The 22,536-nt window shown below is 53.5% G+C and overlaps 1 protein-coding gene across 2 annotated transcripts in view; it reads left to right on the top strand.

The window, feature by feature from the left end:
- Positions 1-18,546, top strand: part of LOC118082917 (cGMP-dependent protein kinase 2-like) — a 31,822-nt gene extending 13,276 nt beyond the window's left edge. For both annotated transcript variants that reach the window (XM_088667038.1, XM_060273242.2), the window contains exons 6-21: positions 1,227-1,332; positions 1,742-1,805; positions 3,382-3,459; positions 3,916-4,004; positions 4,865-4,930; positions 6,224-6,262; positions 8,022-8,066; positions 8,853-8,982; positions 11,131-11,273; positions 11,689-11,778; positions 12,494-12,635; positions 15,097-15,260; positions 16,580-16,696; positions 16,833-16,895; positions 17,966-18,041; positions 18,141-18,546. In XM_088667038.1, coding sequence (XP_088523164.1) covers positions 1,227-1,332; positions 1,742-1,805; positions 3,382-3,459; positions 3,916-4,004; positions 4,865-4,930; positions 6,224-6,262; positions 8,022-8,066; positions 8,853-8,982; positions 11,131-11,273; positions 11,689-11,778; positions 12,494-12,635; positions 15,097-15,260; positions 16,580-16,696; positions 16,833-16,895; positions 17,966-18,041; positions 18,141-18,227 — 1,499 coding nt within the window. In that variant the 3' untranslated portion in view covers positions 18,228-18,546. The remainder of the gene's footprint in view (positions 1-1,226; positions 1,333-1,741; positions 1,806-3,381; positions 3,460-3,915; positions 4,005-4,864; positions 4,931-6,223; positions 6,263-8,021; positions 8,067-8,852; positions 8,983-11,130; positions 11,274-11,688; positions 11,779-12,493; positions 12,636-15,096; positions 15,261-16,579; positions 16,697-16,832; positions 16,896-17,965; positions 18,042-18,140) is intronic.
- Positions 18,547-22,536: the final 3,990 nt, after the last annotated feature.

The following is a 22,536-nucleotide window of genomic DNA, read 5'->3' as shown; positions in this document are numbered from 1 at the left end:
AGGTATCAGGGCGAGGGATGCGGGCAGCCCCCTTGGCTCACTGGCGTGTGGGTCATGGGGGGCGTCTCTGGAAGGCAGCCGTGCTTCCGAATCCCAGTTTCTGGAGTTGCTCTTGTGTTCGAATCCTGCTTGCAGGCTTCCCTTTGTGGCATCTGGTCGGCCACAGTGAGAACAGGATGATGGACTAGAGCAGTGTTTCTCAACCTTTTTTGGGCCACGGCACACTTGTTCCGTCAAAAAAATCACGCGGCACACCACCATTAAAAGACGGGGCAAATCCTGGGGGTTGGGAATGGGTGGGGGACTGAGGAATAGGGAGGATGAGGTTGGTGTACTTGCTGAGAGAGCCCTCGAGCACCGCCTCCGTCGTCCTGCCTGCCGCCAGCCCCCCGCTCCCTCCTGGGCTGGCCGCGGCTGAGCTGGGGCTGCTGCTGCTGCCGCCACCGCCGCCTCCCTCCGGCCTCCCCGCTGGTGTAGCCGCCGCCGCTGCTCCTTGGCGGCCCGAGAGCCCTCCCCGGCTGGCGGAGGAGGACGGCGAGGAGCCCACCGAGGTGGGGCGGCTGCTGCTGCGGCTGCTGCTGCTGTTACTGCCACCGCTGGACGGGGCTGCTGCTGCTCCAGAGTCCCCGCCGCCCTGCGCCGCTGCCTTCTCCATTGAGCGCGCGGGGAGAGCGCGAGGAGGCAGCCTCGGCCATGAAGCGCTGCCTCGCTCAGGGAGCGAGCGCAAGGAGATGACGGAGGAACACCCTTCGCGCCCTCGCGCCCTCCAGACTGACCCGGCCGGCTTCCTTTCCGGCGGGTCAGCGCTGCCTATTGGCGGCCGCAAATCGCCCTTCTTGTTGCCTCACGTTGCGGCACAGCAGCCACCGTCTCGCGGCACAGTAGTGTGCCGCGGAACAGTGGTTGAGAAACGCTGGACTAGATGGGGCCCCCCTTTGCCCTGATCCAACAGGGCCCTTCTGAGGATCTTATGGAACCTCCAGCTCCAGAGGCAGTCTACCAAGATTCCTAGAACAGGATGCTGGACTCACTGGCCTGAACCAGCAGGTTCTTCTTAAGCTATTCAGCCGCACATTTTCTTCAGGGGCCAGCTGGCCTCTTCTTGCTTTCCGAACAGGGCCAGTGCAGAGTTGCCTGGCAGGGAGGGGCTTAGATGTCTTGGGAGGGGGGGGGTCGGGGTCGCCTGTCTCCTCAATGCAACCCCAATCCTGCTTTTCTCCCTCCAGCACTCACCCTGGTGGAGCTATGGGCCATCGACCGGCAGACGTACCGCACTATCATCACCGAGAATGCCAAGCGGCAGAGGGCAGAGGTGCTGGCCGGCCTGCGGAGGTGAGGGTGGCCAGGGAGACCCCCTCAAGCAGCTGGACACCCCCCCCCCACTTGACTGTTCCAAGCAGGAATCTGGTGCTCCCTTCTCTGGGCAAACCTGTTGTGAAACCTCCCTCCCTCCCCCCCTTCTCAAACACAATCACACACCTCCTTCTTCCGCATCATGGGATGGATTCCCTTTTGGGCTTGAGAAGAGAGGGCACCTCTGAGCATGTGGCGAGTGCATTTCCTCACCCCAGTTGGGCAACCCCACTTGATGCTGGAGCTCGCAGGCTGCCTTTGGCCTGGCGGATTCTTTCGTTGTGATTCCTGCGTCTTAGCGGGTTGGACTAGATGACCCCTGAGGGCCCCTTCTGACTCTGTGATTCTACATCTGGGCTAGCTGGGGCGTTTCTGTTTCCTCTTTCAGGGTGAAGCCTCTCCAAGGCCTGTCAGATGCTGCCCTGTCCCAGCTGCTGGACTCTGCTGAGGAGGTAACAAAGGCCGGTCCTCCTCTTGGGGAGGAGGAGCCGCTTGCTTCAGGGGGCAGGCAGAGGAGAGGGGGTGATCTGGGCTGGGTAGCCAGGCACCCCCCTCTCTCTCTCCTCTGCTACTGGGCTGGCATGGGAGGGCAGTGCCCTGCTCTGCAGCTTGCCAAAGGTGTGATCTCCAGTACCAAGACGGGTGTGCAGTGAGCACACAGACTCCACTTCTCTCCCCCTCCCTCTGTGCATGCCTATTTCTTCGTTTCATAAGAGAAATAAGGGGGCGGGACCTCAGAGTGGTTTACAAAAATCTAGAAAAATCTACCACAATACTTTAAAATGCAAAAAGTTCAAACACTAAAACAAGAAAATTCACAGCAACACAAGAATGGGGCCTTTTCTGCAGTGGCTCCCCAATGGTTGAATAATCTCCCAGGGAGGCTTACGTGGCACCTTCATTATACACCTTTAGGCACCAGGCAAAACCGTTCCTCTTCAACCAGGCCTTGGGCTGATTGACATCCTATATCCTTTTTTAAGGATAGAGGAGAGCGCAAAATATGGTCTGAAGCTCAACATCAAAAAAACCAAGATCATGGCCACCGGTCCCATCACCTCCTGGCAAATAGAAGGGGAAGAAATGGAGGCAGTGAGAGATTTTACTTTCTTGGGCTCCTTGATCACTGCAGGTGGTGACAGCAGTCACGAAATTAAAAGACGCCTGCTTCTTGGGAGAAAAGCAATGACAAACCTAGACAGCATCTTTAAAAGCAGAGACATCACCTTGCCGACAAAGGTCCGTATAGTTAAAGCTATGGTTTTCCCAGTAGTGATGTATGGAAGTGAGAGCTGGACCATAAAGAAGGCTGATCGCCGAAGAATTGATGCTTTTGAATTATGGTGCTGGAGGAGACTCTTGAGAGTCCCATGGACTGCTAGAAGATCAAACCTATCCATTCTGAAGGAAATCAGCCCTGAGTGCTCACTGGAAGGACAAATCCTGAAGCTGAGGCTCCAATACTTTGGCCACCTCATGAGAAGAGAAGACTCCCTGGAAAAGACCCTGATGTTGGGAAAGATGGAGGGCACTAGGAGAAGGGGACGACAGAGGACAAGATGGTTGGACAGTGTTCTCGAAGCTACGAACATGAGTCTGACCAAACTGCGGGAGGCAGTGGAAGACAGGAGTGCCTGGCGTGCTATGGTCCATGGGGTCACGAAGAGTCGGACACGACTAAACGACTAAACAACAACATCCTTTTTTAAGTCTGTGGGGGGGGGAGTTCTTGCTTTGTTTTGTTTTTGTTCTTTATTTTGAACATCTGGGTGGGTTTGTCTAAACAAGAATGTCAGGTGCCAAAAAGAGTACAGTGAAGGTGTCCGTTTAGCGTCAAGGGGCAAGGAGTTCCGCAGGGTAGGTGCTGACACACTGAATGACCAGGTTCTCACAAAAGTGGAATGGGTATTCTGTGGCAGCTCTAATGCCGCCGATTGAAGCGGCCAAGTGGGGCTCACATGTGGGGTGAGGCGACCTTGTTTGTAAACTGGTGCCAAGTTGCAGCATCTCTTTCTCTGTCCCCTCCAGCGCACCTTCGCCCAGGATGAAATGATCATCCAGGAAGGAGATGAGGGACGGACCTTTTTCTTCATTCTCAGTGGACAGGTGGGTCCCAGTTCATCCTTGCCGCCCCCCGCTCTACCCCAGAGTTTTTTGAAGGGGGAATGCCCAGTGTCCGTGCCCCCCAACTTCACTGACAGCCTTCTATGTGTGGGGGGCTGAGAGTGTGCCTCTCAAGAGCCCCAGAACCTCACCCCCCCGCCCTTTGCCCCAGCTGGGCTCTGCATGTGTGCTTTGGCAGGGCCGAGAGCCTCTCTGCATTGCAGGGGGCTGGACTGGATGACCCTGGGGGGTCCCCTATGACACTATAAAGAGCAGCAGGGTAGCCAGGCCTTCTGCAGTGACCTCCAGGGAAGTCCCTGGCCAGCCACATCCATGCCAGGGCCACCTGACGGGTGGGGAGAGGACTGCCCCCCCTCCCTGGCCATGGGGCAGCAGGGAGCTGGGGAGGCCAGCCACGCACCCCCCTAGTCTGCTTCATGCCCTCCCTGGGATCCACAGGTGGAGGTGACAAGGAGCGTGGAGGGGAAAGAGGAGCACATCCGAGTCCTGAAGGCCGGGGACCATTTTGGGGAGCTGTCCCTCATCCGGTAAGCCATTGGTTTACAAGCTCCCCAGGCGAAGGGTGCCTCTGGGGCTGGCCAGGGGGTGCTTCCCAGGCCCCTGGGGGGCAGTGTGAGGAGGCAGCTCAGAGACCAGGGGGGGCAGTGGCGGCTGCCCAGAGGACTGGGTATGTTTAGCCTGGAGAAGAGAAGGTTAAGGGGTGATATGATAGCCATGTTCGAATATATGAAAGGATGTCATATGGAGGAGGGAGAAAGATTGTTTTCTGCTGCTCCAGAGAAGCGGACACGGAGCAATGGATTCAAACTTCAAGAAAGAAGATTCCACCTCAACATTAGGAAGAACTTCCTGACAGTAAGAGCTGTTCGGCAGTGGAATTTGCTGCCAAGGAGTGTGGTGGAGTCTCCTTCTTTGGAGGTCTTTAAGCAGAGGCTTGACAGCCATATGTCAAGAATGCTTTGATAGTGTTTCCTGCTTGGCAGGGGGTTGGACTGGATGGCCCTCGTGGTCTCTTCCAACTCTATGATTCTATGACTCCCAAGGGGAGGGAACCCCCCACAAGGGAGGGTGTCTGAGAAAGGGTGAGAGGCTGCCGACTCTGCAGGCAAGGGGGGACGCAACTGGGCTCTTTAGCCCCCCAGGGGTGCTGCAGAAAGAACGTAGTTGGTCAAGGGAGCCGTGGACCCAAAAAGGTTGAAAACCTTTGTGGTATGTGGTCAAGCAGGGGGGTTGGTGGCCCTCTGTTTTGGAGAGGACCCACCTTCCTGGCAGGCAATTGTCAACAAAGCCACAGGCCCCCCTCAAAAATATCCCTGGGGTAGACTTAATTCTTCTGGTTTTTTTTTTTTCTCTCCCTGCCTTCTCTGCTTCTTCTCCTTGCTTGCAGCAACATCCGCCGGACAGCCAGCTGCCGGGCCCAGGAGGAGGTCACCTGCATTGCCATTGCCAAGGAGTAAGCCAGGATCCCATCCAGCCTGTCTGTGGGGAGGAGGGGCGTCATCCGCACATTTCAGGAGAGTCCCCCATCCATGTCCACCCCAGCTTCTTCTGAACCCCCAAATTCAGCTATGGCAATGATTCCCAAAGTGGGTGGTTCCACCCCCTGGGGATTCCCTAGGGGGTGCTAAGAGGGAAGGAGGCAGCCGGGGGGGGGGGCACAGGAGGTTTAAATGAGTAGCAGGCTTTGCAAAACTGGTATCACGGAATTGAGTTCATCCATTTTGTTGAGTTAAACTAAGTACTTTTAATTGGGGTTTCGAGAAACGCGCAATTAATTGTTACTGCTTTGAATTCTACTTAGTGGGCCGGGCAGGCTGCTGTTCTTCTGAAGAATGCTTTTGAATAGGATGGGGGCAGGGCCGGTGTGCCCATTTAGGCGGACTAGGCCATTGCCTAGGGCGCGAAAATGGAGGGGGCGCTGCTGAGCCTGCCCCGCAAAAACCCCGCGCCACCGCCGCCCTCCCAAGGCGTGCGCTCGCGCTCCTCCCGCCTATGGAGGGGATGCCGAGAGCTCCCCAGCTGCGGCGGGCGCTGCGAGCGAGCGGTGGCGGTAGTGGCGGCAAGCGCCCATAGCCGAAGCCTTCAGCTATGGGCGCTGCCGCCGCCGCCCGCCCACCCACTCGCCAAGGAGCCCCCAGCGTCCCCTCCACAGGCCACGGAGGGGACGCTGTGAGCTCCCCAGCGGCTGCAGCGAGCAAGCGGCGGCAGCGCCCGCAGCTGAAGCCTTCAGCTATGGGTGCTGCTGCTGCCGCTGCTGCTCAGGAGCTCAAAGCTTCCCCTCCACAGGCGGGAGGGCGCCGAGCTCCCCCCTTGGCCCGCGCTCCTCCCGCCATTGGAGGGGACACAGGGGCATCAGCGGTGTGCGTGCGTCCGGGGGGCGCCAGAAGGTGTTTTTGTCTAGGGCGCAAAAAGCCCTAGCACCGCTCCTGGGTGGGGGGCACAGGGGATGAGCTTATGGAGCCAAGGGGACGGGGGCTTGAAAACCTTTGGGAGCCACTGAGCTTATGGCAGTTCCCCAAATTGGCGCAGCTCTCAGCTATTTGCATGGATGGGGGTTTGAAAGGTTAAAGGTCTCTGAACTCCCAAATCAGCGTTTGCCCTCAACCCTGAATGTCAGTCAGTCAGGAGCTGAGATCCAGCGCCACCTTGGGCCTTCCTGGGGGCAGGTCTGCACCTGAGTCCAGGTGGGGCTCCAAGCGAGATCTCAAACTCTGACATCGCCTCTCTCTCCTGCCTTTCCCCACAGGGACTTTCAGGAACTGAGCCCAATGTGCAGCCAAGAGATGTAAGTATTTGGCTCCCCTTTAGAGGGGCTTCCATGGCAGGATACTTGCCTTCTTCTCTCCATATCAAGACCACCCCCCACGCAAATCTGGGGTCCCCTGGCCTGGGGTGTGTAGAAGCTGCAGACAGCCTGTCTTTGGGGTTCAGCAAGACTTTGCAGGAGGACATTCTGGCCCCAGTTTCTTTCTTTCTTTCTTTCTTTCTTTCTTTCTTTCTTTCTTTCTTTCTTTCTTTCTTTCTTTCTTTCTTTCTTTCTTTCTTTCTTTTTCTTTACATGCTGAAAATCATGGTCAAAGTGCAAATCAGGAACACAACCAAACCATGCAAGAAGCCATTTCATAATAACACCGCAAAACAACACAACGGCAAATGCAATAGCATACAAAGAAGCATGTTTCAATACTAGAAATATACGAAGATTACATAAGCAACACCCAGCATTCAACAGGCAAACTAATAAGGGGGCTTGAGAGAGGGAAACCCGGCTGCCAGGATGTGGCTCACAGTCCCTCTCCTTCCGCAGGCTCTTGGGTCTTGCCTGCATGCTATTCGATCTCCCCCCCAAAAAAACATATTTTATTGTTTTCACTTATTTATACAAGAAGCAACAATCAATATTCAGCGATCCCACCCACTCCCAGCAGAAGCACCAAATGTCTGTTTAATTGCGTTTAATTTCCAAATCATTTTGGCTTTCAAACAAAGGCCTCGTTCCACAAGTTGCCATGTGTCCTCGGAGGCCCATCGCCATGTTCCGTCGCTGTTGCGGAATCTAATACAGTACAACTCTGTCAGGTGGATGGGAATGTGGCTTTGGCTGTTGAACTCTCTCAGGTGGTGGAGAGTCCCAGGGTTGTGAGGTCGGCATTTAGGGTCTTCCGATACCTTGCAAGGGGGTGTTGGGGGCCTCTGACCCCTTTCCGGTTGCCCCATCCTTCAGGCAGCAACTGGGGTGGGGATTCCTCCTGCCCTGTGGAATTGCCAAAGGCGCAGGGGGGGTGGGCTCTGCCTGCGGGTTCCATCAGGGTCCTTCCTCTTCCTCGCTTAAACCTGAGGTTCACCCGGGGCCCCAATCCAGGATTCTGTCATCCCCCTTGAGCTTTGGTGGCATCCCAGCGCAATTCATTCATATCCCAATTTCTTCTCCAAGGAACTCCAAGGTGCCCTTTCCTCATTTTATCCCCACAACGACCCTGTGAGGTAGGTTAGGCTGAGAGAGGCAAGTCAAGTCACCCCCAGTGGGCTTCATGGGGATTTGAACCCTGGTTTCTCCCAGGTTCTAGTCTGGCGCTCTAACCACTACACCACGCTGTCAAGATGAATGGGCTCTCCGTCCCTTTGGCTGAGTTGGTAGAGTTGGCTTCAAGTCTCCGCCTGAGAACTGTTTAAGTGACCCTCAGTCGGTAGAGCAGGAGACTCTGAATCTCAGGGTCGTGGGTTCGAGCCCCACCTTGGGCAAAAGATTCCTGCACTGCAGGGGGCTGGACTAGATGACCCCCCAAGGTCCCTCCAACTGGGCAATCCTATGATTCTGTGACCTGATTTCTGCACTTTGCCTGTGTACTCTGGGGCAGAGGGGGCTCTTTGGAGCCCTAGAGGATGAGGAAGAGAGTCGCCAATAGTTAGGAAGGGTGGTTTGGAACGAGGGGGCTCCTTTCGCCCTGGGGGTGTTTGTGGGTGCATGTTTGGGAAGAGCTGGGAGGGAGGGGAAAGGGACCTTTCCTTTTGCTGATTTCACCTTTTCTTCCCCCTCCCCACAGGGAAATGGCAGCGCAGGAGGCTCCCCCCTTCTCTGAGCCCAGACGGTCAGTGCTAAAACTCCTGCGGTTTGGGTGGGGGCATCAGGGCTGGTGGGGGCCTCTGTTGGGGTTCCCTGTGGTGGCCCAGGGAGCCCATTTGTGGAGAAAGAAAGAAGTGAGTGGGTGTGTTCCCACATTTTGGACTAGGTGGGTCCCTTGGACCCCTTCCAACTCAACCCTTTGCCCTCTGTCCAGGTGGGGAGCGCCAAGGGAGCCTTCCCCCTGCCTGGCCACTTTCTCTCTCTGTTCCTGAGCCCAGGCAGGTGCTTCGCCTTGCCTGGCTAGTGGCCAGGCCTCTGGGGTTGCCTATTTTGGGGAGACCTCCTCCACAGCCAGGTGGGGTCCCTTGCTAGAGACCCAGGGAAGCGGCAGAGCCGCTGTTTTTCATCCTAATCTACAGCCAAGCTTGGCATCTCCGGGCACGGTAGGGCTGGAGTGGTGTTGCTGCCAGCCAGTGTCAGCACTATTGAGCTAGAGGGAACTGGCTCTGCAGAGCTTTCCCTGCTCCTGTGTCTCTTCTGTTTCTGGGGCGCCACTGCAGGGCTGGCGGAAGATGCAGGGAGGGGCTTGGCAAGGGGCCAACGATGGGCCCACAAGCAGGGCCACTGGCAACTTCCCCTCCCAGGGGCAGGTGCAGAGCCTAAAGGAGGCAGCTGCTCCAGCTGGCCATGGTGGCAACGAGAGCGAGGGACTCCGAAGAAAGACCTGAATCTTCACCCCGGGGAGGGAAAGCCTCCAGCAAGATTTCATGGCTGCTGGGCACCCAGTCTCTCTCTCTTTCTGTCTCCCCAGGGGGTCCTTCCTGGAGGGTGCTCAGAACCCCCTGCAACTCCAGGACCTGCTGCCTGTTTTCTACGAAGACGGGGATCAGCGAGGGAAGCCAGTCGTCTTGGGCACTGGGGGCTTCGGCACCGTGGAGCTGGTAAGGTCTGGGCGAGGAATGTGGGTAAAAGAGTATTTTGAAATGATCAATAATGAATTGAAAGAAATGTTTAAAAGTAGACCACAAACTTGACATGAGTCAGCAGTGTGATGCAGCAGCTAAAAAAGCCAATGCAATTCTGGGCTGCATCAATAGGAGTATAGCATCTAGGGAAGTAATAGTACCACTGTATTCTGCTCTGGTCACACCTCACCTGGAGTACTGTGTCCAGTTCTGGGCACCACAGTTCAAGAAGGATACTGACAAGCTGGAACGTGTCCAGAAGAGGGCAACCAAAATGGTCAAAGGCCTGGAAACGATGCCTTATGAGGAACGGCTTAGGGAGCTGGGTATGTTTAGCCTGGAGAAGAGAAGGTAAAGGGGTGATATGATAGCCATGTTCAAATATATAAACGGATGTCATATGGAGGAGGGAGAAAGGTTGTTTTCTGCTGCTCCAGAGAAGCGGACACGGAGCAATGGATTCAAACTTCAAGAAAGAAGATTCCACCTCAACGTTAGGAAGAACTTCCTGACAGTAAGAGCTGTTCGACAGTGGAATTTGCTGCCAAGGAGTGTGGTGGAGTCTCCTTCTTTGGAGGTCTTTAAGCAGAGGCTTGACAGGCATATGTCAAGAATGCTTTGATGGTGTTTCCTGCTTGGCAGGGGGTTGGACTGGATGGCCCTTGTGGTCTCTTCCAACTCTAGGATTCTATACTTCCCCCCTCCCCCCCCAAACTGAGTCTTTTCTGTTGGGGATAATTCAGACCGAAATTCCCAGGTGTCAAAAAAGGTTATTCATGTATGCTTTTTCTGCGGGCCGCCTTTTGTTAGCCCAAAAATGAGAATGAGCGAGGTCCCAACCAAAGAAGAATGGCAACTTAAACTGATGGACTATGCGCAGCTTGCAGACTTAATATATATAATAAGGGAACAAGAAAAACATACGTTTAGAGAAGATTGGAAAACCTTTATTGAATGTATAGGAAATAATGGTGTACAGCTGAAAAGGTTGGCAGCATTAAGATAAATTCAACAGCGAAAATAAGTTTTGATGGATGCAATGCAGTAATGGAATAGTGAATGGTATAGTTTTTTGTAAAATATGCAGAGATTTATGATATGTAAAGTGAACCATTGAAAGAGAAGAAGGGTGATATCTTAAGGGTGTAAAAGTGCATATTCTAAATTGTAAAACAGAAAATTTAATAAGAATTACCAGTACTGTATATACAAAGGGCTGGGGGAGGAACGGACTCCCTTGGAGGGCTTCAAGCAGAGGTTGGGTGGCCATCTGGCCAGGGGTTCTCTAGCTGTGACTCCTGCTTATTCGACTGGATGACGGATCCTTACACCTTTACCTTGTCATCAAATACCCACCCTGGGCAATGCCACCTCCAGTGCCCTGCTGGGGTCTGGCTGTGCCACCCAGAGGGTGGGGACAAGAGAAGGAACCTAAGAAGGACTTGATGGATCCGGCCAGTGGCCCATCTAGTCCAGCATCCTGTTCTCACAGGGGCCGACCAGATGCCTGTCAGCAGGCCCTGGGTGCAAGAGCAGCTCCAGCAACTGGGATTCAGAAACGTCACTGCCTCTGACTGTGGAGGCAAGGCAGAGCCCCCCTGGCTACTGGCCATCAATAATCCTCTCTTCCTCTCTGAAATTTCCAATCCTCTTCCAAAGCCATCCATGTTGCTGGTCATCCCTGCCTCCTGCAGCAGGGAGTTCCCTAGTGAATCATAGAATCCTAGAGTTGGAAGAGACCACAAGGGCCATCCAGTCCAACCCCCTGCCAAGCAGGAAACACCACCAAAGCATTCTTGACATATGCCTGTCAAGCCTCTGCTTAAAGACCTCCAAAGAAGGAGACTCCACCACACTCCTTGGCAGCAAATTCCACTGTTGAACAGCTCTTACTGTCAGGAAGAAGGACTTCCTTTTGTCTATCCTGAATCTTCCAACAAGGCTCATCGAATCCTAGAACTCTAAAGCTGGCAGGGACCCCGAGGGTCATCTAGTCCAATGCAGGAATCTTTTGCCCTACGTGGGGCTTGAACCCGCGGCCCTGCTCCACCGACAGAGCTGTCTTGGCCTGCGCTGTGCCAGCGGCTCCCCACTTCTCCCCTCTCCTCCCTGCCTACCTCGCAGGTCCGTTGTGTGGAGGAGGGCCAGGAGCGCTTCTTTGCCCTCAAGCGCCTGCGGAAGGACCACGTGGTGCAGAAGCGGCAGCAGGAGCACGTCCTGATGGAGAAGAAGGTCCTCCGGCAGAGCCGCTGCCCCTTCATCGTCAGGTGCTGGCTCCGTCCTCTTCCCTCTCCCCGTCTCCAGCTTGGGGCAAGGGGTGGGCTGGGGCCCAGGGTCCACAGAGGTGGACATCAGAGGCTGCGTCAAGCCAGAGGTGGCCCCACCAGAGACCAGAGCCCTGTTCTTGCAATGGCCAAATACTCCTAAGGACCTCGGAATCCAGGTAGACTGTCCCTGGAGCTGGAGGTTCCACAGGAACATAGGAAGGGCCTGGCTGCTGGAGGAGGTCCTTCTTGTTCCCTGTGGGACGCCCTCCCATCAAATGACATCAAGGAGATGAAGAACTATACGATTTTCAGGAGGCAGCCCTTGGGTCTTTTATTGTGTTTTATATCTGCCGGTTTCTGGGGTCCCCTCCCTCCCCACTGCCCCTTCTCACCCCCTGCCCTCTCTCCCCTGCAGGCTCTTTGCCACCTTCCGGGACAGCCGCCACGTCTATCTGCTGCTGGAGTTCTGCCAGGGGGGCGAGTTGTGGGCCAAGCTGCGCGAGGCGTAAGTGGGGGTAGAGGGAGGGGCGGGGATGTGGGGCAGGCTGTGCCAACAGGCGGGTGGGGGCTGTGAACTGGAAAGGGGGGCTGGTTGGGACAGATCATAGACTGGAACCATAGAATGGCAGAGTGGGCGGGAACCTCTGGGGCCCTGGGCAGTAGCTCCACCTCCTGGCCACTGGAAGCTCCGCCCCAGGGGAGAAGGCCACGCCCACTCAAGGCCAAGCTGTCCCCATGAGCAGGAGGGGCCCTGGGGGTGCATTACAGTTATGCCTGATCCTAAGAACCGACCTTTCACCATAGGAGAGCCTTTGCATTGCAGGGGGTTGGAGTAGATGACCTTTGGGTACATTCCATCTCTACAATTCTACGAGACTCTGAGTCCCTCCAGAGAGCCTTTCCCAGCCCTGCCTGCAGCTGCTGGAGAATGAGCCGCAGGCAGACCTTCTGTATGCTAAAGCAGCTGGCCTATTCACCTGAAGGCAAAGCAAGATTCTAGTCCTCCTTGTTCTGAATTAAAGGGTTGATTTAAGCAGGAACGAGAAAGCTGCCTTACTCCAAGTCCACCAAGCTCAGTATTGCCTACACTGACTGGCAGCAATGGCCTTCCTGGGACCCCAGCCCTGCCCAGAGCCTCTGGGGTTGGAGCCTGAGGCCATCTGCATGCCAAGCAGCTGTCCTGCGTCTGAGCGTGGCCCCGTCTCCTCTCGCCCCTCCAGCCGCTGCTTCTCGGAGCCGGTGGCCGTCTTCTGCTCTGCCTGCGTGGTCGAGGCCCTGGACTACCTGCATGCCCAGGGGGTCGTGTATCGCGACCTGAAGCCAGAGAATTTGATGCTGGACGCCAAGGGCTACGTCAAGCTGGTAACGGAGAGGGGGGGGGCGGGGAGGGTGGCACAGAGGGGTTTCTGGAAAGGTGGGCAGGGGCAGCTATCCCACCTCAGAACAAGCCCCCCCCAAACCCCTGACCTCTGAGGGTGGAGGGATGGACCGTTGGCGATGGCAAAGGGGAGCACACTCTGCATGTGCTCAGAGGTGCTTTTCGCCAGTCAAACGTTGCATGTGAAAAAAATGGCTCTGGTCCCGACATCTTGTTCAGCTGAAGCACTGCGGGAAGAAATGCCCTCTAGATCAGTGACTCCCAAACTTTTTCAGGCCCCCCACCCACCCGGCTCCAGTGCCCCCTCCCCTATAAAAAGTGTTACATATGCTTTAGTTGAGATTCCTGTATTGCAAGGGGCTGCGCTAGATGAACCTTGGGGGTCCCTTTCAACTCTATGATTCAGAATAGTGGGTTTGCATGAGCCATCAAGGAAAATAAGAGCACAGCGAAATTCAAAACGGTCACAAGGAATCCCACCTTTATTCAAAAATCCAATTAAAACCATTTCCTTTAACTGATTATCTTGATCCAGTGGTACCAGCTTTCCCAATGTCTGATAGTCATTTACACCTGCTGCCCCCTGCCCCCTTTTAGCTCCCCACAGGTAACCCCACCACCCTCCATGGGGCGGAGCGCCCCCTTGGGAAGTGCTGCATTTATGCCTGCAGGGAGAAAGGGCAGCGACAGAGAGGCTCAACTCGCTTGGCAATGGGAACGGCCGTTGCATTAGCCACAGCTCATGGTCGCTGTGTCCTCCTTACCTGTGGGAACCCATGAGGTCAAATGTAGCAAATCTGACCTCACAGCTTACCATTCCCCCCCTACACCTGTGCGTGGACACACCTGTCGGTTGAGGATAAACCCTTCCTGCGTCTGGCCGAGTGGGCAGCTTCGGTTCCAGTAAAATTGGTTTTGACATTACTCACTGTGTTCCCTGTAACGGTGCTTCCCTCGGCACATTTATTTGGAAAGAAATAATAATAATAATTGTTAGGGAATTTTATAGGGGGGGGGGCACCCAAACGAGGCTTCATTTGGGAATCAAGATTGGCACTAATGCCCTCAAGGGGACCCCATTTGATCCTACAACACCACTCTAGTATCGCACCAACACGAACCCCCTCAAGATCAAGCCCTGAGTAATAAAGGCTCCCTTTCCTACCCTTTCTCTGTTGCCTGAGACTCTATGTTACCATATTTCTTTATGAATGATTACAGTGTATCTTTATTTCTAAATGAAACCCCCTTTTTCTACTCTGGCCAAGGGCTCTCAGGGATGCAGGGAACAGCCATAATCCCTTAAGCAAGAGGTCAGGTAGCCAGGGTGGTGCTACTCTGCATATCCATAATCCATTCAGGTACCATCTCCTGCCATTCCCAACCCTCCGAAGCCAGAGGCAATACACACAACTGGACCCATTGTTTCCCCCCCCCCCCGCCAGGTACTCAAGGATCCCCTCCCAGATACTTACTGGTACTTGCTTATCAATGTCCTGGGACATCCTGCATTGTTACCTTATGCTAATCCTGTTTACCTCCTGTTTACCTGTATGCTAATGCCCCTTGCACCTTCCCCTTTTCTGACGTTTTACCCTGTCACAAGTGATGTATGTATGATGCTTTCGATGTGCATTATGGGATGGTGGTGGGAAGTTTTAAAAGTTCTTGCAGCCCTGTTCACGGTGTTCAGTCTGGCATTGAACCTGCTGCGCAGTAATAAACCTTGCTGTTTGCTCCGGATCGTGGCTGGACTCCTTCCTTTTATACTCCGCAACGACCACAGGCCCTTGCCTGATGAGCTGGGTGGCTGAGCATTCTGGCACCCAGAATTTTGCCCTAACATTAATAATAATAATAATAATAATAATAATAATAATAATAATAATAATAATAATAATAATTTTTTACTTATACCCCGCCCATCTGGCCGGGTCTCCCCAGCCACTCTGGGTGGCTTCCAACAGAAAAATACAACACAATAATCTATTAAACATTAAAAGCCTCCCTGAACAGGGCTGCCTTCAGATGTTTTCTAAAAGTCTGGTAGTTGTTTTCCTTTTTGACATCTGTTGGGAGGGCGTTCCACAGGGCAGGCGCCACCACCGAGAAGGCCCAACCCTATTCAAGAAAGAGGTCCGGGCAGCGACGGGGGGGGGGGGTGTCAGCATCATTCTCTCTCTCTCTTCTTTATTGGTTTCCCACTGGGGCCCCTCCTCATCGGCCCCTGAGAGAAAGGATCATGGGCATGATCCTATCAGGACAACTACTGTGATAGCAGAACCTCCAAACCCAGGTGCAGTCTACCGCTGAATACCAAACAGTGGGGGACACAACAGGAGAGTGCTTGTGGGTTTCCCATTGGGGCATTTGAACAGGATGCTGGACTCATGGGCCTGATCCAGCCGGTTTCTTCTTAACCCCCAGCGGCTTGTTTCTCTGTAGGTAGACTTTGGCTTTGCCAAGGCGCTGAGGCGGGGGGAGAAGACCTACTCCTTCTGTGGGACCCCCGAGTACCTGGCTCCCGAGATCCTCCGCCACGAAGGGCACGACTTTGCCGTGGACTTTTGGACCCTGGGGGTGCTCATCTTTGAGATGCTTGTCGGACGGTGAGTCACACACAAGATTATGGGGGGGGCCCTTGTGCTGGGTTCTCTTCACTTCCAGCAGCAGCTGTGGGGTTGGTTGGTGGGGAGAAAACACAGGTGCAGAGGCGGGGAGGACAAAGCAATGGGTGCACCCAAAGTTTGGAGGGTGCCAGAGCTGCCAGCTGGAGCCCAGCAGGGGGAAGGGGCTGCAGTGCTGCAAGAGCCAATGCAATTCTGGGCTGCATCAATAGGAGTATAGCGTCTAGATCAAGGGAAGTAATAGTACCACTGTATTCTGCTCTGGTCAGACCTCACCTGGAGTACTGTGTCCAGTTCTGGGCACCACAGTTCAAGAAGGATACTGACAAGCTGGAACGTGTCCAAAGGAGGGCAACCAAAATGGTCAAAGGCCTGGAAACGATGCCTTATGAGGAACGGCTTAGGGAGCTGGGTATGTTTAGCCTGGAGAAGAGAAGGTTAAGGGGTGATATGATAGCCATGTTCAAATATATAAAAGGATGTCATATAGAGGAGGGAGAAAGGTTGTTTTCTGCTGCTCCAGAGAAGCGGACACGGAGCAATGGATTCAAACTTCAAGAAAGAAGATTCCACCTAAATATTAGGAAGAACTCCCTGACAGTAAGAGCTGTTTGACAGTGGAATTTGCTACCAAGGAGTGTGGTAGTTGGGCATAAAGTTCCCAAACACTGATTCTTAATCCTTCCATGGCCAATATAAACTAAGTTTATATTTTGGTATGAGCTTTCGTGTGCATGCACACTTCTTCAGATAGGGGTGATATGATAGCCATGTTCAAATATATAAAAGGATGTCATATAGAGGAGGGTGAAAGGTTGTTTTCTGCTCTATGGCCTTCCTTGATGCAATCTGGGGTGCCCTCTTCATAGAATCATAGAATCATAAGTTGGAAGAGACCACAAGGGCCATCCAGTCCAACCCCCTGCCAAGCAGGAACCACCATCAAAGCATTCTTGTCCATCATTTTCGTCTGCCACTCTTCAATCGTCGGTAACTCCTGGGTTTTCCATTTTGGGGCTAACAAAGTCCTAGCCGCAGTTGTCACATACATAAATAATACTTCATCTCCTTTCTCTATCTCTTGTCCTATAAGTCCTAATAAAAAAGCTTCCGGTTTTTTGGAAAGGTGTATTTAAAAATCTTTTTCAGTTCATTATATATCATTTCCCAAAATCTTTTGATTTTAGAGGTTCCCAGAGGCCGCTGCTACTCTGCCCAAGTAAAAGCCCCCTTAGACTTTGCGATGGTGCAGTTGATAGAAGAAAATTCATGACAGCTTCCCCTGTCTCCCCAACCCCAAGGCCCCCCTTCCACAGCGCTGAGCCTCAGAAGATCTACAGCAAGATCATGGACGGCATCTTCTCCTTCCCGGTGTTTGTGAGCGAGTCGGCCTGCTCCCTCGTGGCCAAGCTGTGCAGGTGTGTCTCCTTTGGGGGGGTCTCAGGCTCCCCTCTTATCACATGGAAAGTGCATGCGTTATGTGCAAAGGAATGAGGCTGAACCTCCTCTTCTCTCCCCTCCCCCGACCTTTCCTGACTCTGGTCTTTATGGCAGGCGCCGGCCAGGGCAGCGCCTGGGCAACACCAGCAGCGGCATCCGTGGCATCCGGAAGCACAGGTGAGTCCACAGGGCAGAAGCTGCAGTGCCTGTCTCTGCCAGAAGGAGGCGCAGGAGAGGCCAAGGGTTTCTCTTCCCTCCTTTGGCCTTCCTGCACCTGGTGCCTTCCAGCTGCTTTGAACTACAACTCCCATCAGCCCCAGGGCGAGGGGAAGGGACATAGGAAGCTGCCTTATACTCAGACCATATTGTGGTTATTGATATCGCACATTTGGGAGCCGTAGGATGAATCCAAACTGACTGTTCTTGAAATAAAAATTGTCCGGGTAAAAAATATGGTTCAAAAGCTTTGCTAACAGAACCCGCAGCAAAACAAACTTAAATCAATAATGTTACATCTGGATGGTTGCATATTATCGGGTGCTGATCCTAGCACAGATAGAACATCTTAGAAATATGACATGTCTTCCTCCAGAGCTGAAATCAAAGCTCTGCCTCTCCAAACCCAGTTTGCATTAGCTGGAGGCTGGGTCCCTAAAGAGAGAGGGCCCTTAGCACAGCCTTTCTTCTTCCCGGCTGCTTTCAGAACAAAGACTAGCACACCCAAAATGGAGACTTGTAACTGAATGCCTCTTGTGACCTAAGTTAAACACCTCCTGAGAGCTAGCAGAGATGCATTCTCACCTGATGATTAACTTGTTAGGCACTCTGAGAGGTTTAGTTCAGCTCTATCGAACTTTCCATATCATGCTATACTTTTAGCAGTACAGTGATACCTTGGTTCTCAAACTTAATCCATTCTGGGAGTCTATTCGACTCCCGAAACCGTTCGAAAACCAAGGCACAGCTTCCGATTGGCTGCAGGAACTTCCTGCACTCAATCGGAAGCCACGTCGGACGTTCGGCTTCCGAAAAAGGTTTGCAAACTGGAACAAATGGGCATTCGGGAGCCGATTTGTTCGGGAGCGAAGCCGTTCAACTACCAAGGTACCACCACACACATACAGAGTTATTTTTTCCATTTCAATGAACAATTATTGGTCCAGTTTGGACCATGTGTTGGGTGAAGAGGGATTTTCCTTGATCTGTCCTGAATCTTCCAACCCCATGCTTTGCCTTCTTGCCCACAGGTGGTTCAGCTCCCTCTCCTGGAAAAAGCTGGCGCTGCGTCAGATCGAGGCCCCCACCACCGTTCTGCTCAAGCAGGTATCGGGTGGAGGTGGGGGGCTCTTTTGGGGCAGCAAGGACTCCCCTCCAGCTGCCGTCTACCCTCACAATTGCCTACTTTCCCCCCTCCTCCTCCAGGGCTCCCCCTACATCAACTTCAAGCGCTTCTCTGTCTCCCGGCAGCAGCCCGAAGAGGAGTTCTCTGGCTGGGATGAAGACTTCTAAGCTCCTGGAACCACAGAGGGGGGAGGGCAGAAAAACCCTCCCTTTGACCCCACAGACTGGAACTGCAGCTGAGAGGGAGCCCCAGCAGCCTCTCTCTCCCCTCGAAATGCTTTTCAGCAGGGGCCCCCCAGCCTGGATGTCCTCAGCCCCCTGCCCCCCAGTGCTTGGCAAAGGCTCTCGTGTGCCCCTTCCTCTCCCCCCACAACTGCCTTCTCTGGGAGCTGATGGCTGCAGTGGGCTGAGTCACTGTGAAAGGGGGAGACCCTCCAATCTGCCTTGTCTCGTCCTGCTCAATGTGGAAAATAAAATTAGTTCAGGGAACAGTCTGGCCCCCGCTTCTACGATTTGGGCATGCGGGCGGGGGGGGGGGGCAACTGCTGGTTCGCCTTCTGTCTCCCCCAGCTCTCCAGGTGCGACGACATTTGGAATACACTGTGTGCTGTTCTGGTCAGCTCACCTCAAACGGGAGATTGTAGAGTTGGAATCATAGAATCGTAGAGTTGGAAGAGACCACAAGGGCCATCCAGTCCAACCCCCTGCCGAGCAGGAAACACCACCAAAGCATTCTTGACATATGCCTGTCAAGCCTCTGCTTAAAGACCTCCAAAGAAGGAGACTCCACCACACTCCTTGGCAGCAAATCCCACTGCCGCACAGCTCTTACTGTCAGGAAGTTCTTCCTAATGTTTAGGTGGAATTTTCTTTCTTGTAGCTTGAATCCATTGCTCTGTGTCCGCTTCTCTGGAGCAGCAGAAAACAACCTTTCTCCCTCCTCTATATGACATCCTTTTATATATTTGAAAATGTCTATCATATCACCCCTTAACCTTCTCTTCTCCAGGGAAAGGTTCAAAATAACCAAGGGGATAGAGTAACTCCCCTTTGAAGAAAAGCTGCAGAGTTTATGACTTTTGGTTTAGAGAAAAGGCCAGGAAGAGGCAACTTGATATAAAATTAGGCCTGGCCTGGAGAAAGTGGCTGCAGAAATGTTTTTCTTTCACTCTCATAATGCTGGAACTCATGGCTATCCAGTGAAGGTGAAGGTTGGGAAGACTCAGGAGAGATAAAAGGAAGCCATTCATCACACAGCACAGAGTTAAACTGGGGAACTCCCTGCCACAGGAGGCAGTGCTGGTCACCAGCTTGGAAAGCCTTCAAAGTAGATTGGGCAAACTCATGGAAGAAGAGGGGGCTATCGATGGCTACTAGCCAGGAGGGCTCTGCTCTGCCCTCCACAGTCAGAGGCAGCAAGGCTTGTGAATTTCCAAGACTCTCTGGGAAGCAGAGGAGGAGAAAGAGTTTTTGTGTTTGAATCCTGCTTGCCGGTTTCCCATAAAGGACACCCGGCTGGCACTGTGAGAAGGGGATGCCAGTGGGCCGCTGGCCTGATCCAGCTAATGGGTCTTCTTATGTTCTTACGTTCACCCAAGGCAGGATCGTGGAGCCTTCCAGCTGTTGCTGGACTCCAACTCCCAGCAGTCTCTGCAGCCAGCTAGGCAGCCAGTTAGGCATACCAAGGGAAGATGGGCGTTGGAGTCCAGCAAGACCACAGGAGGCACCAGCAGCCCCCCCCCCATGTCTCTCTCCCCAACCCGACAATCCCAGATTTACAGAAACTGTCCCGGTTTCTGGTTTGATCCCAGATTGTCCCATTTTTTTCCTTTGGACGTCCCTATTTTCATGGCAGAAATGTTGGAGGGTGTGGAATAAGATGTTCCCAGGGCTTTTTTCCCAGCCGGAGCTCGCAGGAACTCTGTTGTGGCAACTCCCTCTAAGAGAATGAGGGGTTCATGGCGGGTTCCGGCACCTCTGTTGCTAGAGAAAGAGCATCAGGTCCCCCCAACCTAGACTCTGCTGTGGCTTCAGGTTCCATCTGGTCATAAAGGTAAAGGTAAAGGGACCCCTGAGCATTAGGTCCAGTCGTGACCGACTCTGGGGTTGCGCGCTCATCTCGCATTATTGGCCGAGGGAGCCGGCGTATAGCTTCCAGGTCATGTGGCCAGCATGACAAAGCCACTTCTGGCAAACCAGAGCAGCACATGGAAACGCTGTTTACCTTCCCGCTGTAGCGGTTCCTATTTATCTACTTGCATTTTGACGTGCTTTCGAACTGCTAGGTTGGCAGGAGCTGGGACGGAGCAACGGGAGCTCACCCCGTCACAGGGATTCGAACCGCCGACCTTCTGATCAGCAAGCCCTAGGCTCAGTGGTTTAACCACAGCGCCACCTGGGTCCCCTACCAAGGCACCCTAAGGTAAAGGTAAAGGGACCCCTGACCATTAGGTCCAGTCGTGACCGACTCTGGGGTTGCGCGCTCATCTCACATTATTGGCCGAGGGAGCCGGCGTATAGCTTCCAGGTCATGTGGCCAGCATGACAAAGCCACTTCTGGCAAACCAGAGCAGCACACGGAAACACAGTTTACCTTCCTGCTGGAGCGGTCCCTGTTTATCTACCGGTACTTGCACTTTGACGTGCTTTCGAACTGCTAGGTTGGCAGGAGCTGGGACCGAGCAACGGGAGCTCACCCTATCACAGGGATTCGAACCGCTGAGCTTCTGATCAGCAAGCCCTAGGCTCAGTGGTTTAACCCACAGCGCCACCTGTGTCCCGCCCATCTGGTCATAAGCAGGGCTTTTTTTCTATTTAAAATGTTTAGGGATACTCTCATTTTGACTCAAGAAAACCACCATTTTATAGTTCAAACCGGAAAAATAAATACAGTAAATGGACAAAAGTACAAAGATGCACAAAATGTTTAGGGGTATGCATACCCCTGCCCCCCCCCCCTGGAAAAAGCACTGGTCATAAGAGAACATTTCCTTTTCTTTGGAAGCCACCCAGGGTGGCTGGGGAAACCTAGCCAGATGGGCAGGGTACAAATATTATATTATATATTATTATTATTATTATTATTATTATTATTATTATTATTCTCAGGAGTAAGTAGCTCTGATCCTCTTACGAGGACCATTTAAAGAATATAAATAAATAACATAACTTATGCTCCACAGAACGGGGGGGGCTGTTAGTCTAGTTCAGGGGGGGCCAACTCCCAGGAGACTGTGATCTATTCACAGTTAAAAACTGGCAGTGATCTACTCCCTTTTGGGGGGGTTCAGGCAGGTCAAAGTTGAGCTTTTTTAGGAAGGAGGGAGGCCCATTTGGGGGGGCTTCAGGTGAAAGTTGTTGAGTTTTTTCAGGGAGGAGGTAAAATGTTGAGCTTTTTAAAGGGGAGCCAAAGTTGTTCAGCTTCTTTGGATGGAACCAATGATCTATCAGTGATCTACCGCAGACGTTCAGTGATCTACCGGTAGATCATGATCTACCTGTCGGACATGCCTGGTCTAGTTCTTCCTTTTTCTTTTTAATGGGGCCTCTGTCCTCCTCTTGCCCTGTCACCTAAAGAAAGACAGATGAAGACAGACAGTGGTGGTTTTGAAACGCGCCTTCTGAAAGGGCTCCATCCCGGTTAGCGAGCAAGTGCCCCACATTTAACCCTCCAGGACAGGCGGCGATGGGGGGGGGGGTCGAAGAAGACGCATTGCGTGACATGATCCAGGGCGCAAGAATCCGCCTCCGTGACAAGACGGCCACTCCTGCCTCCGTTCCGGCTGCTTGGAGAACCACGGCTGCAAACACAGCTTTTGTGTTTGAAACACCCCCCAAAAAAAACCCAGAAGAAGAGCTTTTGCGGAGCTGAAATTGCCTCGGGGAACAAAGAATGCATGATGTTCCGCCTGCTCTGAAAGAGAGACGACAAGCGCTTCAGTGCCTCTGAAAAGATTTCCAAGCTTAGTCACTCCTGGTTTCCACGGAAAACTGTGATTCGTGTCGGGGGGAGGGGGCTGGGGGGGCTCATGACGCCTGACAGGGAAGCCTGGCAACCCCCAAAGTTCCTCCCCCTAGAACTGGGTTTCCAGCTACCGGTGTACGGACCTTCGTCCCGTCCCGTCCCGTCCCTCCATCTCTGCCGCCCCCTCTGCCTCTTGCGGACGCAGGACCGGACCTGCATCAAGAGAGAGTGTTTTTTTGGGGGGGGTCTTTGTCCTCCTGGGCAGCAAGGCTTTCTCTTCCCCTGCGCCCCCTTCCGTGGTCGGTCCCGGGGACGGCCTGACAGCCACGCGGGCGCAAGATGCCAAGTTTTTTTGGGGGGGGGAGAAGGGAGATCAAAGGGGGCTGGTACCCTCAGGGTCAAAGGGCAGAGGGAAAAAGTTGGGTTGGGGCAGGCAAGGCCCCTGAGGGCTTTGAGGGTTATGGATGTGGGGCTGTGAATAGGGGAGAGAGGGGCATGTTTTTTGAATCAGAA

The sequence above is a fragment of the Zootoca vivipara genome, chromosome 3 (assembly GCF_965207765.1).
Source record: "Zootoca vivipara chromosome 3, rZooViv2.hap1.1, whole genome shotgun sequence".
NCBI classification, from domain to species: Eukaryota; Metazoa; Chordata; class Lepidosauria; order Squamata; family Lacertidae; genus Zootoca; species Zootoca vivipara.
Note: the sequence above shows the minus strand (reverse complement) of the source record. Positions and strands in the feature narration are given on the sequence as shown.